The sequence below is a fragment of the Lithobates pipiens genome, unplaced genomic scaffold, assembly GCF_037356315.1.
Source record: "Lithobates pipiens isolate NorthernLeopardFrog02 unplaced genomic scaffold, aLitPip1_a1.2 Scaffold_28, whole genome shotgun sequence".
NCBI classification, from domain to species: domain Eukaryota; kingdom Metazoa; phylum Chordata; class Amphibia; order Anura; family Ranidae; genus Lithobates; species Lithobates pipiens.
In genome coordinates, this window is record NW_027507789.1 from 64,784,697 (window position 1) to 64,802,871 (window position 18,175).

Here is an 18,175-nt window from a genome sequence, read left to right on the forward strand (position 1 = left end):
ACATTTCATTCATCTACCTGTCCTCCATACACGTAGTTATTTTCATTGTGGGAACCGATAGTACAGCTTCTATGACTAAACGGGGGGGGGGGGGGGGGGGGGGGGCAGAAAAATATTTTGTAATTTATAGGATGGGTTTAAACCTGTTGCAAATTGTTTAATTGCCGATCGCCTCCTGTATATATACATCGGCAGAATGGCGCGGTTGGGCAAAGTAACATACCCGTATTTTACTTTGAATTTCCCATCATGCGCGCGCACGTGCAAGCTCCATGGCCAGACCCGCAGACTCAATGTCCGCGGGGATACTCATGATCGTGTCATGGAGCTGAAGAAAGGGGAGATGCTGTGTTTTCATTGACACTGTGACAGGACACTGATCGTCTGCTCCCTGTCATCGGGAGCAGTGATCAGTGTCATGTCGCTGCTAGCCCATCCCCCAGACAGTTAGAATCACTCCCCCAGGACACACTTAACCCCTTCACTGCCAGTGACATTTTTACAGTAATCAATGCAATTTTATAGCATTGATCGCTGCATTAATGCCAATGGTCCCAAAAATGTCTCAAAATTGCCCAATGTGTCCGCCATAATGTCGCAGTCACAATAAATAAATAAATAAAATTAAAAAAAAAAAAAAAAATCGCTGATCGCTGCCATTACTAGTAAAAAAAAATTATATATATATATATATATATATATATATATATATATATATATATATTAATAAAAATGCCATAAATCTATCCCCTATTTTGTAGACGCTGTAACTTTTGCGCAAACTAATCAATAAACGCTTATTGCGATTTTTGTTTTACCAAGAATATGTAGAAGAATACGTATCGGCCTAAACTGAGGAAAACATTTTTTTATATATTTTTTGGGGATATTTATTATAGTAAAAAATCATGCGTTTTTTTAAAAAAATGCAGCTTTTTTTGTTTATAGCGCAAAAAATAAAAACTGCAAAAGGTTATCAAATACCACCAAAAAAAAGGATGTCAATTTTGTTTGGGTACAACATTGCACGGCTGCGCAATTGTCAGTTAAAACGTTGCAGTGCCGAATCGCAAAATGTCAGGAAGGAGGGTAAACCATTCAGGGGCTGAAGTGGTTAACATTTGTAAGCAGATGCAACCTTCAGCAAAAAGGCATCAAACTAATGAGTGGATCCAAATATACAAGCAGGTAAACTAATGAGCAAAATTCAACTTGAAGTTGAGCTTGGTTCTAGTCTCCCCTCTGGATCATCTGATCATTGTGATAACCGTATATGCTCAGTTGGAATTGTCCAGGGATGTGATATGTTTATTTTAATTGTTGACAAGATGGTTCTATATTCTGTATTGTAAAATGATGTATTTTCATTCCAGGTGACTTAAAAGTATTTCTCATCATTTACATTATTATTATTGCTGGTCATATACGTTCTTTATATATTACTGGGGTATTTGGCACATGTTTCAAAAGTTGAAGGCTACCTCTAATCAGTTAAAAAATAAATAAAACCTAAAACACTGTCATAGAGCAGACATCAGACTGCTCCTACCTTCATAGTGATGCCCACCTTTCAAATATGATATAGAACCCCTTCTCTTTATTTCATAATTAGTAAAAAAAAGAATCCATGGGTAGGGAGATAGGCCACCCAGAAACGGTTGTTCTGTAAGGTGGGGGTGAGTATGTGATCGCTACTATTTCCAGTGTGTGACTTCAGGGTGTTGGGGACTTAAATGGTGGTGAAAAGGTAGGAGCTGGCACTTTAGGGTGTCTGCTGTACAATAGCTGTGTTAACACTAACCACATGTTTCCTTTAACAGTTGTGCATACAGAATAGGATGTATTCATTACCCTGAAAGAAGGGGTATTTCCTCTTAGGAGTCACTTCTGTTTTCTGGACTTTACCACCAATGTACATTATAAAGATAACTTCCACGATCCCCATAATCATCAGCAACATGGTTCCCACAAAGAACATCACTGAAAAAGAACATAATGTCTGTCAGGATACTGTTTATAGACCCATTTACAAGATCTCTAACCCACAGAGGTGTGCAGTACATTCCCAACACAACATTGCTGATTAGTACTGTATGTGTGTCCCAAAGAAGGTTGCTACTATTTTATATTTATATTAATATTTTGGGGGGAGCTAACACCAGACATCCCCTCTAACTCCCCCCCCCCCCGCGCCAGGAGACAGATGCGAAGACGGCACTTGCCACAAGCACGCAAACCCCCCCCCCCACCCCTGGTAGACGAACTGACCTTAAAAGACAGGGGGAAGGAAGAGCCTGGCCATTTGCTTATCCTCTTGGCTGAACAGGAAGTGTGTCCTGACTGAGACCCGATTGGCCAGGGAGTCCTAAGACTCCCTGGCCTATCGTGTCCCAGGACCGGCTTCCTGATTGGCCAGTTGGCGAATCAGGAAGACAATAGCAAATATTAATTCGCTATTGTCGCACAACTGGGTGGACTCGGGCCGCAGAGCACAGTTTCCCCCCTTTTTTAAGCCAATTAGAGCCTCTGGCTCTAATCACATGCTTCTATAAAAAAATCTATTGGATTCCGGATGCATGGATTAGTGGGGCTGCGCCCCGTATGGGCAGGCCACCACTGATTTCTACACAGCAGTTGCCATAATCAATGACCAGGAGGCGTGGTTAGAGATTGACTTGAGGGCTTATCGGAGGATGCACTATGTTGGCAAGCCTGGGTAATGGAAGCATTATTTGTAGGGCTAAATCTACTTTTTTTTGTATGGTGTGCAATACAAACTGCTTTTATTGAAATTCAGAGCTAAACATACCACAAAGCATGAAGAAATTCAATCTCAAATTGTTACCCTTAGACCCATGTCACACCCATGATGGTTCTGCCAATGGCAAATCTCCAAGGTTCAGCTGTCACTCAATAGAAGTCATTCCATTGTTGGCCAAAACACCACAGATTCTCAAGAACTAATAACAGGACAACAAAGCCAATTTGGCCAGTGAGGGAGGTACAAAGGAGAAGGTAGGACCACAGCCATTCTGTTGGCCTAATCATTGGTGTGAGATGGACCTTGGGAGCAGGCAACCCCCCCAACATCACTTCCTGTTCTCGCCTGTGCTCCATAAATCCACATGTGCTGTTTCCTGTTCTGAGGCTGCCTGGTCACTCCGCCCACCATACTCAACTCCTTGCAGCAGCATCTCCATCTTGGGATCCTGGATTCTTCCTCCTCCCAGCTGCACCAATGATTGCAATGCATGAGATCATCCACACACTCTACTGCAGGTCCCATCCAGACCAGTGTATCCATTGTGATAGTTTACTCGGTGTCCTTCCCAGCTGGGAATTCTTCTGAGGACCATAATAAGCATAATTTGTCTTATGTGAATTGCTATTTGTCTTCCTTTAGCTGCTTCCAGACTGCGCTATAGCCAAAAGACGGCTACAGCACGGTTCTCCGATTTTGGGAGCATTTCCATGGGATGAACAGGCGCACTCTGTGACCGATATGTCTTTTGGACACAGCGATCACAGATCGCAGTAAAGGGCAAATCACATCGGCCCTTTACCATGTGATCAGCTGTGTCCAATCGCAGCTGGTCACATGTAAACAGACTTGCCGGTTATTGGCAGAGCTGGCAAAAGTCTGACAGGGAACAGTGAGTACATTGTTTATCAATGCCCTTATAATCGGTGCAGCCTCATCAGTGCCTCCCCATCAGCGCCCATCAGTGCAGCTTATCAGTGCCCATAAGTTACTGCCTCATCAGTGCACATCAGTGCAGCCTCAAAAGCTCACACCAGTGAAGAACAAAAATTACTTATTTGCAATATTTTATAACAGAAACTAAGAGAAAAATATGAATTATTTTCAAAATTTTCAGTTTTAGCCAAAATAAAAACCCCAGTGGTTATAAAATACCATCAAAAGAAAACTTTGCCTGTTTTAAAAAAAATGCTAAACATTTAATTTGGGTACAGTGTTGCATGAATGCGCAGTTGTCAGGGCTGGCTTAGCCCTTCCTCCTCTGGGCTGGCTGCTCAGCTGTCGGCTAATTGCCAGCTCTCTTCTCTTTCCACAGCTACCAGCTGTTCCCGATGATGCTCATCTGACCTCCCTATTTAAAGCCTTCCTGCTCACTTTTTCATTTGCCTTTGCGTTGGTCACATCACAGGGAACCATCTCCTGCTGTTTGTTTCAAGACTGGCTTGCTGACATCCCACCTGGCTTCTTATCCTGCTTGCGGTTGCTCTCCTTGTATCCCTGACTTCCGGCCTGGCTGATTACCCGATCTGGTTAATGAACTTTGGACTGGCTGACTACCCGATTTGGCTATGCTTGACTATGCTTTTTTCTATTTACCTTTTTATTTTTATTAATAAACAAGTGTGATTTGATTGTACTTCTGTCTCAGTCTGTTTCATGGTTTCTGACAGTACGCGAAGGCCATGAATTCAGAAGATACAGTCAATCCACTTGTTGGTAATATTTTTTCCAGATTAGATGAGCAAGATCACCGCATGGATCGTTTTGCCTTGGCGTTACAAACGCTCCTGAATCGCACAACTCACCTGGAATCCCCCACGGTGGCTGCTCCGGTACAACCTGAGTCGCAGGCCGTCCCTGCTGCTGCGCCAGTCTCTGTGCAGGCACCCGCCTCGAGTATTATCTCTATAAGAGGTATGCCTGGTTCTGCTCCGCTTCCCCAGCGATTTGGGGGCGATCCAGTTCAATGCAGAGGGTTTCTCAATCAGGTTGAGATATACTTCGAAATGCTGCCCCAGGCGTTTCCCACGGACAGAAGCAAAGTAGGTTTCGTTATATCTTTGCTTTCTGAGAGAGCCTTGGCCTGGGCTAACCCTCTATAGGAGACGCAAAAACCTGTTGTCTTGAGTTACCCTCAGTTTGTGGCATCCTTTAAAAGGGTTTTTGACGTTCCCGCACGCTCCGCTTCTGCTGCCAAGTGCCTCATGTCCATCAAACAGAGTCTAAGAACTGTTGCCGACTATGCCATTGAATTCCGTACTCTGGCAGCAGAGGTTGCTTGGAACAATGAGGTCCTGGTGGCTCCTTTTTCTCATGGTCTCTCGGATTCCATCAAGGATGAGATAGCAGCCCGAGATATACCCACTGAGCTGGAGAGCTTGATCTCGTTTGCCATCCTCATTGACTCCAGACTCAGAGAAAGACTTTCTCTTAAGGAGCGCTTGCGGAAGCCTCCTGTACGTTTGCCTCCAAGCTTTGTAGTCCCACCCATGCCTCCCTCACCTCCCATGCCTCCTGGTACCGAGTTGATCAGTGAAGATGAACCCATGCACCTGGGCTTCATGTGTCTCTCTGCGGATGAGAGAGCCTTTAGGAGGAGGGAGAGATTGTGCCTTTATTGTGGCCAGGTAGGTCACTTTTGAAGTCTTGTCCTACCCGTCCAGGGAACGCCCAAACCTTGAGGTCCTGTCATGGACAAGACCTTAGGTGGCGTTGTTTCCTCCCCAGTTATCCAGAAGGATAAGCCCCTGGTTTCGGTCACCCTTTCTTGGGCTGAGTCATCCATTGAGATACAGGCTCTAATCGACTCTGGGGCTGCTGGCCTGTTCATTGATGCTACATTTGTTTTGCAGCACTCGATTCCGCTGCAGCTGCGTGACACTCCACTTGCCATTGAGACTCTTGACGGGAGACTTTTACAGCCTGCCCATGTGACTCATGAGACGGTTCCGTTGTCCATGGCCGTAGGGGCTCTTCACCATGAGATAATCCAATTTCAAGTTATTTCCTCACCCAGATTTCCGCTGGTTATTGGTTAACCTTGGTTACAGAGGCACAACCCCTCTTTTGATTGGCTCCGTGCCGAGGTTCTCTCCTGGTCACCACAATGCAGTGAGACATGCTTCCTGAAGGTATCCACGGTCCTGTGCACTGCTTCACTCCCCTCCTTGCCGGAGAAGTACCGTGATTTTGGCGATGTCTTTGATAAAGGTCAAGCTGGTAGTTTGCCTCCACACCGGCCTTATGATTGCACAATTGACCTTCAACCTGCTGCCATACCTCCTCGTGGCCCGGGTTTACCCTTTGTCGGTCTTGGAGGATAAGTCCATGGAGGAGTATGTTGCTGACACACTTTCTTGAGGTTTCATCCACAAGTCCTCATCTCCTGCTGGTGCTGGTTTCTTCTTTGTGAAAAAGAAGAGCGGTGAACTGAGACCTTGTATAGATCATAGTGGTCACAATCGTGTCACGAATAAGAATGCCTACCCTATTTCATTGATTACGGAGTTATTTGACCGCCTCAAGGGAGCAACGGTTTTCACAAAGCTTGACCTGAGAGGGGCATACAATCTCATGCGCATTAAGGAGGGCGACGAGTAGAAAACTGCGTTTAATAGCAGAACAGGCCATTATGAATACCTGGTAATGCCTTTTGGCCTTTCTAACGCCCCAGCAGTTTTCCAGGAATTTATTAATGATGTCCTCCAAGATTTGTTGCAATTGTGTGTGGTGGTTTATCTCGATGATATCCTCATATTTTCCAAGTCCCTGGAGAGCCACCACACAGATGTCTGTCGTGTACTTCAGAAACTAAGAGAGAACAATCTCTATTGTAAACTGGGGAAGTGTGAGTTCCATCGTGAACAGGTTACATTCCTGGGTTATGTCATTTCCACTGCTGGTTTTTCGATGGACCCAGAGAAACTGTCGGCAGTCCTACAGTGGCCTCGACCCGTGGGTTTACGTCCTCAGCAGCGTTTCCTGGGCTTTGCCAACTACTATCGGAAGTTTATTCGTAACTTCTCGTCTCTGGTCAAGCCTCTGACTGATATGACCAGAAAGGATGGTAACCCACAGAGTTGGCCTCCGGAATCCATTAAGGCCTTTGAGACTCTCAAGGCTGCCTTTGTTTCTGCTCCTGTGTTGGCACATCCTGATCCTATGTTGCCTTTTATCCTAGAAGTTGATGCTTCTGAGATGGGAGTTGGCGCCCTTCTGTCTCAACGTCCTAACTCTGAGAGCGCTATGCATCCGTGTGGCTACTTTTTCAAGAAATTGTCACCTGCTGAGTGCATTTATGAGATTGGTGACAGAGAGCTGTTGATTCATTTTAGCCCTGAAAGAATGGAGACATCTCCTTGAAGGTACCACTGTGCCTGTTCTTATTCTTACTGACCATAAGAATCTTACATTCTTGTCTGAGGCTAAGCGACTCTCTCCCAGAAGGGAGCGATGGGCTCTTTTCTTGTTGAGCTTTAATTACATTGTCTCAGTCTTACCCGGTACTATGAATGTAAGGGCTGATGCCTTGTCACGACAATTTTCCTCCACTTCCAAGTCGGAGTCGGTTCCGGTTCCTATGATTCCTCCTGATCGTATCTTGGCTACGGTTCGCACCAGTCTTACTTCTCCTTTGGGTGACAAAATTCTTGCTGCTCAGGTTCATGCTCCTCCTGATAAACCTTGTGACCGCTGCTTTGTCCCAGAGAGTCTCTGTACTGCAGTGCTCCAGACTTACCATTCTCCCAAGGCAGCTGGCCATCCTGGGAAGAATCAACTCATTTGAGCCATCTCCCAACAATTCTGGTGGCCTAGTCTACAGGAGGATGTTACTGCCTTCGTAGCTGCCTGTCCTGTGTGTGCTCAGAGTAAGACTCCACGACACCTTCCAGTGGGCCTCCTACAACCCATACCCAATGGAGAGAGGCCCTGGACTCACCTGTCTATGGATTTCATTGTGGAATTGCCCAACTCCCAAAGCAACACTGTTATACTTATGGTGGTTGACCGGTTCTCAAAGATGTGTCATTGTATTCCACTTAAGAAGTTGCCCACCTCTAATGAACTGGCTTCCATTTTTGCTCGGTAGATCATTCACTTACATGGGCTACCCAAGGTGATTGTCTCGGATAGGGTCAGTCAGTTTGTCTCCTGGTTCTGGCGAGCCTTTTGTGCACAGTTGGGAATCCAGCTTGCGTTCTCTTCTGCGTATCACCCGCAGTCTAATGGGGCCACAGAACGAGCCAATCAGTCCTTGGAGCAATTCCTGCGTTGCTATATTTCTGACCATCATAACAACTGGTCTGACCTATTACCTTGGGCAGAGTTTGCTCCCAACAGTGTCTTGAATTCTGCCTCCCGATTGTCTCCATTTATGGTGAATCATGTTGCCTGACTCGTTTGTTCTGCAGAGTATTCCTACATTAGAGGAGCATCTCCGTGGCCTTCGTTACACTTGGGTACAAGTTCAGGAGGCTTTGCGTCATGCTAATGATAGGTACAGACTCCATGCTGACCACAGACGCCTGCTTGCACCTTCCTACCAGATTGGGGACAGGGTCTGGCTGTCATCTCACAACCTCCGGCTTCGTGTTCCCTCACTGAAGTTTGCACATCGGTTTATTGGGCCGTTCCGTATCCTTCGCAGGATTAACCCAGTAGCTTACGCGTTGGACCTTCCTCCTAAAATGAGCATCTCTAATGTGTTTCATGTCTCCTTATTGAAACCGTTGGTCTGTAACCGATTTACCACCTCGGTGCCACGTCCTCGCCCTATTCTGGTTGAGAACCATGAGGAGTATGAAGTACAATACATTGTTGACTACCGTAGGTTCCGGAGGCGCATACAGTATCTGGTGCATTGGAAGGGGTACAGTCTGGAGGAAAGCTCCTGGGTTTCATCCTCTGACGTACATGCCCCTGTTCTCCTCCGCGAGTTCCATAGATGGTTTTCCCTCAAGCCCGGTGGCCCTCCGAGGCAGAGGGATCATTGAGGGGGGCTACTGTCAGGGCTGGCTTAGCTCTTCCTCCTCTGGGCTGGCCGCTCAGCTGTCAGCTAATTGCCAGCTCTCTTCTCTTTCCACGGTTACCAGCTGTTCCCGATGATGCTCGTCTGACCTCCCTATTTAAAGCCTTCCTGCTCACTTTTTCATTTGCCTTTTCGTTGGTCACATCACAGGGAACCATCTCCTGCTGTTTGTTTCAAGACTGGCTTGCTGACATCCCACCTGGCTTCTTATCCTGCTTGCGGTTGCTCTCCTTGGATCCCTGACTTCCGGCCTGGCTGATTACCCGATCTGCTAAATGAACTTTGGACTGGCTGACTACACGATCTGGCTTCAGGACTCTGGCTATGCTTGACTACGCTTTTTTCTATTTACCTTTTTATTTTTATTAATGAACAAGTGTGATTTGATTGTACTTCTGTCTCAGTCTGTTTCATGGTTTCTGACAGCAGTGTTGTTTGAGAGCACTGAAATCTGTAAATTGGCCTGGGCAGGAAGGGGGTGAAAGTGCCCGGTATTAAAGTGGTTAATAAGTGTTTACATACCCACTACACTTGTTAGCACTTTGCTCTTTTTGTCTGTTTGCCACTTAATATAACTATGTCGAATGTTCTATAATTACTCTCCACTTGGCCAAAATCAGTGCTGAACCACGTATTTAAACATTCCATTTGTGTTTAAGCTCTATTCTTACCAACAACTGGAGGTACATTGGTGGAAGCAGGAAGGTAATCATTAAGGATGATAGCCAGAACTGATATGCCCAGGAGCACTGTGAGTTTAAAGTTGGCTTTTTCATGATAAGATTTGGGAATGAAGTAAGATAGAAGGTCCAAGAGCAAAAGGAATAAAGTAGGCACAATTAGGCTGAACATGTAAATGCTGGATTTGCGTTTCATGAATACCTAAAGAATAATTGCAGAATACATAAAGAGAGAAATATTTAAATGAAAGTGCGTTTTTGTGACTTGCATATATTTCACTTACTGACTTTTGTGCATTTAGGCTCCATGTACACTAGGTGTTTAGCACTGATACATGAGGCTCCGGGGTTTAGGTGCAGGCGGAAGGCACAGGTGCACTGTCCAGCCCTGCTTCTGGCAGTCTGCAAAGGTCTATGACAGGCTTACAGCTGGATGGAGCTGGACAGTGCATCAGGTGCCACAGATGTTTAGAGCAGAATGCGTCCGGGGAAATAGCCTGGAGTGCAGACTGCTTGCTTTCTGGGAATTCGTCCCAGGATGCATGTTGCCTGAAACCTGGGGCGTAGATAAGGGCGGGTCATGGGTGTTCAACCCCCCCCCCCCCCCGGCCAAAATAAAATGTCAGGCCGGTCTATTGGGCTCCGGCTGAAGGCTGACAGATCTATCAACAGGCAGCACAGTGGGAGCCGGCTGTGTGTGTAGTCCTGCCCAATGGACACCATGTATTCCCATTGGCTTGCAGTGCCACTCCCACCTTGGACTTGGGAGAGGAGCTTTGCCTGGGCCCTGGAGCGCAGAGTGCTTGTAAAGTGCTGTCTAACCGCCGAAGCCCCACATGGATGAACTGCTGCTGTCCTGTCCAGGTATGTCCCTCTTTCTCTTCTAGTCTCTAGTCTCAGAGAGGGCCCTCAGACTTAGCACTGCTCAGACTGCAGTGCTGCTGCTGGCATTCTGCTGTTCATACTAGGTAATCGTGAGTCAGTGAGAGACTGTCTGTGATTCTGTGTGGCAACTGGCAAAGTATGTGATTGAGGCTGGCTGAGATAAATTTTGCATTGCCTGTGTTACTGACAGCTGACTGAGACCAAGGTGAGTTTTCTATTGCTTGTGTTACTGACAGTCCAGCTTGGCACTGGTAAACTTGTTGTGGTGCTCACTGGCTTACTGATTCAGCAGTTGACACCACACCATGTCTGCCAATGCCAGAGCCAGGCTGGACTTACTGCTGCCCTCAGTGGCATGCCTTCATACATATGTGGTACAGGAAACGCTGTGATCCCTGTGCGTTTCATGCACTGCATTGCAATCAAACTTTGTTTTTGATCTGCTGCAGGTGTCAATTCAAAGTTAACAACTCCCCAAAAGAAGATAACAAACGCAGTGTTTGAAAACCAACCATGCGATCTGGTTCAGACAAAAAAAAAGGAGCCTGCACTTCTTTGGTGCAATTTAGCCCATTCAAAATGGGCTCAAATCACACCACACAGAATCGCATGTGAATTTCACAGGCGTGCGGGGGAGGTCCTGTGCAATTTACATGCAAATTATAGTGTGAAACCAGGCTTACTGTGTTGATTGCAGTGCAATCAAGTCCCATTCATTTTGAATGGGCTCAAATCGCACCAAAGTCATGCATGCACCAATTTTGGAACTGCATTGCAACCGGTTTGCATGGTCGTTTTGTGAATGCGATCTGGTGCAGGCAAACACACTGTGTTTTGCAACCTTTGTTTGGGGTGTCGTTAAGATAGCACTGACACCCACTACAGATTGCAAGGGGAGGGTGCTATTTGAAGGTGCATGAAATGTGCGTGACTTGAGGGTTTCCTGTAGTGTACCTCCTTTTATCTCCTAAGGCCTCTTTCACACTGACGTCCCGTTCAGGCCCGCCTGTCAGTTTTTCAGGCGGACCTGAACGGGTGCTCCATAGAGGTCTATGGAGCGTCGGATGTCAGCGGTGACATGTCCGCTGACATCCGACCCGCTCCGATCCGAAAAAGTGTAACGGAGGAAAAAGCTATTTTTCCATCCGTCTGCGGATCGGATCGGGTGACGACGGGCACTGCGGTCCGTCGTCATCCGATCTCCCATAGGGGAGAGCGGCGCTGTGACAGGTCCGTCCCTGCGCAGTGTGCAGAGACGGAGCTGTCATCTCCCTGCTCAGCGGGGATTGGCGGAGTGATCCCCGCTGAGCAAACGGACATCCACGGGGCGGATCAGAACTGATCCGCCCAGTGTGAAAGGACCCTAAGCAGTAGTGTGTTTTTCCTCTGCCAGCACAGGAAAGTGTGCAATTACACACCTTCTCGCACCAGCTTAGATGTGAGCCTAGCCTAAAGAGAAGTCAGTGTATTTAAGGCTGGTCATTTTTCAGTGGATTGTTTTTTTTATCCTGTGATTAATTGAAAATTAAGCTAATGTGAACACAGTGAGTGTGCTGCCTTCCACAAGATGGTGCCCTTTATATCTGCCCAGTAAGATTGGCTATTACAGTGCATCCTGTGGTAGACAGTGCATTCCCCCCTTTTTTTTAAATCTGTGAGCCTGGGTTCACACTGATCTGAATTTACATCGGGTTTGATGCGTTTAGGAACACAAAGATTCGTAGGTCATGTAAAAAGCATAGTATTCCATGGCTTTGGTTCATATCTATGGGTTGCGAATTTGGTGTGAGAAAAAGAAAAGGGTCCTGTGGAAGTTGAGTGCGATGCAAATTCCTATGGTGCAGTGCAAATTTTATATTCATAGGCTTCAAATGTACTTGCAATAAACTCGCAGCACACAGTTCACATCTCTGAGAACTGTTCATTGTCTGCCTCCTGAAATTTGTGGTAAAATCGCAGTAAATTCGCACCTGTCCACTTCAAAACACAAGGCAAATTTGCACCTCACACAGGACCAAAAAATGGAGCAAATTCGCAGTACATCTCATCGCAGTAGTGTGAACCTAGGCTAAAAGTTCAAGAAGACGGTGAGTGCTCTGTCTGACACAACATGGTGCACTTTGCACCATAATAGCCAACCTTACTGAGAAGGTGCAAAGGGCTCCATCTCCTTGTAGGTAAGCAGCACACTCACTTTGCACCTATTCAGTTTGGACATTAATACTGGACAATAGCCTACAGCGTTTATAAAAATTGGAAGAAAGAAAAAACTGAAATCAGGTTTGACCTGATAAAATACAATTAAAGAGGTTGTATAGTCATTTATTTAACTTTTACCTACAGGTAAGCCTATAATAAGGCTTACCTGTAGGTAAAAAGAATATGTCCTAAATGTATGGTTTAGGAAATATTCCCCTTGCAATGAGCCGCTGACTTCAGCAGCGCATGTGCTCTGGGGATTCTCAGCTGAAAGTCCGGCAGACGCCAGCCCTTGCCGGAAAGAAGTCTCCGGCGCGCATGTGCGGGAGTGACGACATTGTGGCTCCGGCCACTCACAGCGCCGGAGCCGCAAAAACTGGAAGGCACGCCAAGGCAAAATGTCAGCTCCCTCGGCATGGACCAGGTGAGATACCGACGTCTCATTCTAAGGAAAGTGCATACTAGTTCATTATGCCTTTTGCCTTACAGGTGTAGAAAAAAAAAAAAAAAAGTCATCAGGTTTACTACTGCTCCCAAAAGTGGAACTTCCACTCATCTGATTCCTTCCCCCCTCCAGTGCCACAAATGGCAGCTTTCAGGGGGGAGGGGGGTGCAGATACCTGTATAATACAGGTATCTGCACCCACTTCTGGGAATAGACTCTGGGAATAGAGTCACGCCCCTTCCTGCAACCCCCCCCCCCCCCCCCCCCGCTGTCTCCTGGGAAATACACAGGTCCCAAGGGGATAGCGGGGACCATTTAGGAAGCGCAGCGTGACTCACGCATGCGCAGTAGGGAACCGGGAACTGAAGCCGTAACGCTTCACTTCCTGATTCCCTCGCAGAGAATGGCGGCGGCAGCAGCCTAGAGCTGAGCGATTGATCAGCTTCGCTGCTGCCGTCATCGCTGGACTCCAGGAAAGGTAAGTGTCCATTTATTAAAAGTCAGCAGCTGCAGTATTTGTAGCTGCTGGCTTTTAATATTTTTTTTTAGGTGCACTCCCGCTTTAAGGATGTGATTGCTTACTAGGGGAAACACATATTGTTTTTCCTTTTTCCAGTCTTTATAATCTTGGTGCAATTTATTTTATTTAAAAAGACTTTTACTTAGTATCTGCTGCTGAACCCCCCCAGGAACAAAAAATTATCTATGGCCCTGCCCAAAACATTAGTAGAACTGGTGCACCTAAACGACGGAGCCTCATGCATCAGAGATAATTGCCAAGTGGACATGATGCCTTAAAGGAAAATCAAACTGATTCTAGACTAGGAGATTTTTCCTTATTGGTCAATGATACAAGGTAAATTAGTACAAGTTAATAAAGTAAAGCCAATAGTTGCATGAAACAGTTGAACTCCCTGTCAGTTGTTCATTGATGTATTTGTCCCATCATTATCTGTCCCAGTGACAGCAATAAAAACATGACAGCATTTTAAACCTCACTCACAAAAAAAGAAAAAAAAAAATTGTGGCTTTAAATTCATTTTAACAGAATAGATATAGCTGAAACTAAATTATTGTGAACAATGATCGCATCATATCTCATGTCACATGCAACAACCTTTGCGTTTAGCCATTAGGTTGCTACTTTTTAATGAAAAGGCTAAGCTACATATGCCTGCCACACTCACTGCACAATAATGTATTTTACAACACTACCAAATAGTGGATTTTGCAGTTATGCTTATATTCCATAGCCTCAAGGGCTTGGGAGCTGATGTACATTCTGCACTTTGAGTTAAAGAGGAGTTCTAACCAGAAATGGAACTTCCGCTGATCCGGTTCCTCGCCCCTCCGGTGTCACATTTGGCATCTTTCAGGAAGGAGGGGGAGCAGATACCTGTCTAATCCAGGTATTTGCTCCCACTTCCGGGGGAAAGATCTCTGCAGTTTCCATGGCGATCTACGCCATGTCCGGCCCCACGTCCCAGAAGTCAGCAGGGACCACTCAGAACGTGCAGCGCAACTCGTGCATCATGTGCAGTAGGGAACCAGGCTGTGAAGCCACAAGGCTTCACTTCCCGATTCCCTTACTGAAGATGCCGGTGCCTCCACCTGGAGTCGAGGGAAGGGTCGGCTTCGGGTGAGGACACTGCAGGCACCGTGGACAGGTAAGTGTCCTCATTTTAAAAGTGAGCAACTGCAGTATTTGTAGCTGCTGGCTTTAAAAAAAAAAATTCAGGCGGAACTCTGCTTTAAAGAGAGGTATGAGCTTCTATAGACCCTATGATAACGGTGAGAAACTCCAGCAAATCACAAAACGGTTCTGTCTAGCCAGTTGCAGACCTCTGCAACCCAGGGAAAGGAGGAAAACATGTTGCAGTGACACAACTTCCTCCTTCATAAAGTTTAATAAGTTTGATGCTGCCTTAGCCCCTTGTTGCCAGTCCCACTAATGCCCTGTTTATTTTAGCTTCCCTTCATTTGTATATAGTCAGTCCCTCCATTTGTGTATAGTGTATATAGTTAGGTTGTTGGTTTGGTTTAGCTTCACTGTCACATTTATTTTTCACTTTTGATTTGCTTGTGGCTTGTTGGTATTGGATAGTGTTGTGTGCATTATCAAACTTTGCCCACAACTGGGTGGGCTCAGGGCGCAGAGTACTCTGCTCCCCAAGCCCAAGACTTTTTTTAAGCCAATTAGAGCCTCAGGCTCTAATAATTTGCTTAAAAAAACACAAAAAAAACATTGAAATCCATGTGCCTCGTGCTCTGCATGTAGCTTAGGGGCTGAGCGCATGGATTAGGGGGGCGGTGCCCCTTATGGACGGGCAATCACTGCTAAGACCCACAACTCTCACCTCCTTATGCGTGTTGTCCAATAAAATTTCTAAATGACAGAAAGTGACTGTTGCCCAATGTTCTTTTTCAGTCCCTCATTTTAGCCCTGCTGTAAAATGCTGACCCATCTGTCTCTGGAGATGTCACCTTGCATCCAGGGGTTGGTACTGTAGTAATACAAGCAATATGAATCATGAATGGAGAAGAGGGCAGAGGGAGGCGGGCAAGCTGCCACATTTTTTCCAGTAGTAGTGGTAGCTATTCTACTTCAAAGCACCAAAAGAAAGCTACTGGGCCTTTTTGAGAAGCTGTGTGATGGCCTGTTTTCACACCTGTTCTGTCAGTAGAGGACCTCTTACTTGCCTGCAGATTACTTCCCCAGCTACCTCTGCTTCATCAGGATTTTCCATTCTAAGAGGCTGAGGGCGAGAAGCTGAGGAATTTATACTTACTAGGCATATTCAGGAATCCAGGGATTTGTGGGACATAGAGTTAAAGGAGCCTATGCCTGCAGCTATGCATGGTGAGTCAATGGGCACTTCACTACAACATCTGTACCTGAAATGTGAGCTTTGAGTAGCCATTTAATGAGCCTTCCTCCACTAAAATGTCCAGCAAGCACCATTCTCCGGTATCCAAGAAAATGTTTTTACTTTGTTCAATGATTTGAGAAGTATTTTTCTCCATTTTCAAAATCAGGCTTGGCTCTAAGGAATATAACGCAGAGAGATAAATCATAATATATGAACAAAAGAAAAAGGAATACCCTGTTAAGAATAAACTTTTTTAAATGAAGGGTCATTTACAAATGTTCTCCTAAAAGAACAACTAAATGCAAAACAATTTTTTATTGTGAATAGAGTAATTGAGGGATACAGTCCCTCGCAGCTTTTTTATGCCATCTGTGTCCCATTATGGAGATTTCCCTTCACTTCATGTCCCATTCTCTCAGGAAGTGGAAATAAATTCCTGCAATGTGTGGCAATTATTGGTTGTCACCAGAACTAGGTGTCCCCACTAGGTGTCCCCATTGGAAGATATCTTCCCTATTTCTGTTCTGGTGACGCTCCAAAATTTGGAATTTTCTTTTACTTTTCGTGATAACAATAAATAGGACAAAGAGAGAGTCAATCCCCTAACGGGGGAACAGACAGCACTAAAACCTGATAGGTGTTATACTCCTGCTCAACTCTATGACTTTATACAGTGACCCTAAATGATATCCTTATACATTGTTTCTATAAAAATAACAAACATCTTATAATTACCTGCTCTGTGCTTTGATTTTACACAGGGCAGCCCTGATCTTCCTCTTCTCGGGTCCATCTTCATCGCTCCTGGCCCTCCTACCTGTCGAGTGCCCCCACAGTAAGCAGCTTGCTATGGGGGCACCCAAGCCGAACTGCAGCTCTGGGTGTCCATTCAGAACAGAGCCCCAGTTCACTCTCTCTCTCCTGATTGGCTGACTTTGATTGACAGCAGCAGGAGCCAATGGCACCACTGCTGTCTCAGTCACAGAATGCATTAAGATAAAAAAAATGTTCTGTCTTTACAACCACTTTACGACCTTTTAATGCCATTTTAAATTGTTTATTACTGTGTTTTTATGCCTCCTTGTAACTTTTTCCCTGTGCTCCTGAACTCCTCCTTTAACCCTTCACTTCAATTTGTTTGGATCAAACAGTGTACATTAACGACTTCAGCCCCGGAAAGATTTACCCCCTTCCTGACCAAGACCAAGCCCTTTTTTGTGATAGGGCACTGCTCCTTTTTAACTGACAATTGTACCCAAACAAAATTGACGTCCTTTTTTTTCCCACAAATACAGCTTTCTCTGGGTGGTATTTGATCACCTCTGTGGTTTTCATTTTTGCGCTATAAACCAAAAAAAGAGTGAGGATTTAAAAAAAAAAAAGCAATATTTTTTACTTTTTGCTATAATAAATATCCCCACAAAATATATATTAAAAAAATTTCTTACACAGTTTAGGCCAAAATGTATTCTTCTACATATTTTTGGTAGAAAATAATTGCAATAAGCGTATATTGATTGGTTTGCGCAAGTTATTGCGTCTATAAATAGGGGATAGATTTATGGCATTTTTATTAATATTTTATTTATTAGTAATGGCAGTGATCTGCGATTTTTATCGTGACTGCCACATTGCGGCGGACAGATCAGACACTTTTGACACTATTTTGGTATCATTGGCATTTAAACAGCGATCAGTGCTATACAAATGCACCGATTACTGTGTAAATGTCACTGGAAGGGAAGGGGTTAAACACTAGGGGGCAATCAAGGGGTTAACTGTGTTCCCTCAGCATGTTCTAACTGTAGGGAGAATGGGCTCACTAGAACATGACAGAGATCACTGCTCCTGATCACTGAAAGCAGTAGATTCCCTGTCATGTTGCTAGGCAGAACAGGGAGATGCCTTGTTTAAATAGGCATCTCCCCGTTCCTCCTCTACGTGCCACGATCGCGGGCCACCGGCGGACATTGAGTCTGCGGGACCCGCAGGCACATACGCACGCGCGCCCGCTAGCCACGGATGACGCAGCGACGTACGGGTACATTGTTTTGCACACCCGTACCACTTTGCCGACGTACATCGGCATGAGCCAAGTGGTTAATTGTAGTCATGTGCACTGCTCTATCCTCACTACAAATTTCATAGTCAGTAGTCCATCTCAGGAGCGAGCAAGAGAGGGTGGCTACATTCCTACATACCGTACAGTGGCTGTACAACTGCCCAATTACTTTTACAGGGCTCTCAAAATGGCGTCCCTTCCCCTGGGGTGACACCTGTGGTGTTTTCCAGGCTCTCCTATTCCAC

At 45.6% G+C, this 18,175-nt stretch overlaps 1 protein-coding gene across 1 annotated transcript in view; it reads right to left on the reverse strand.

The window, feature by feature from the left end:
- Nucleotides 1–18,175, reverse strand: part of LOC143935449 (5-hydroxytryptamine receptor 3A-like) — a 67,898-nt gene that overhangs the window by 26,601 nt on the left and 23,122 nt on the right. The window contains exons 6-8 of the mRNA XM_077459330.1: nt 15,894–16,042; nt 9,461–9,671; nt 1,852–1,980 (exon numbers count right to left, since the gene is read on the reverse strand). Of these exons, the coding sequence (XP_077315456.1) occupies nt 1,852–1,980; nt 9,461–9,671; nt 15,894–16,042 (489 nt within the window). The remainder of the gene's footprint in view (nt 1–1,851; nt 1,981–9,460; nt 9,672–15,893; nt 16,043–18,175) is intronic.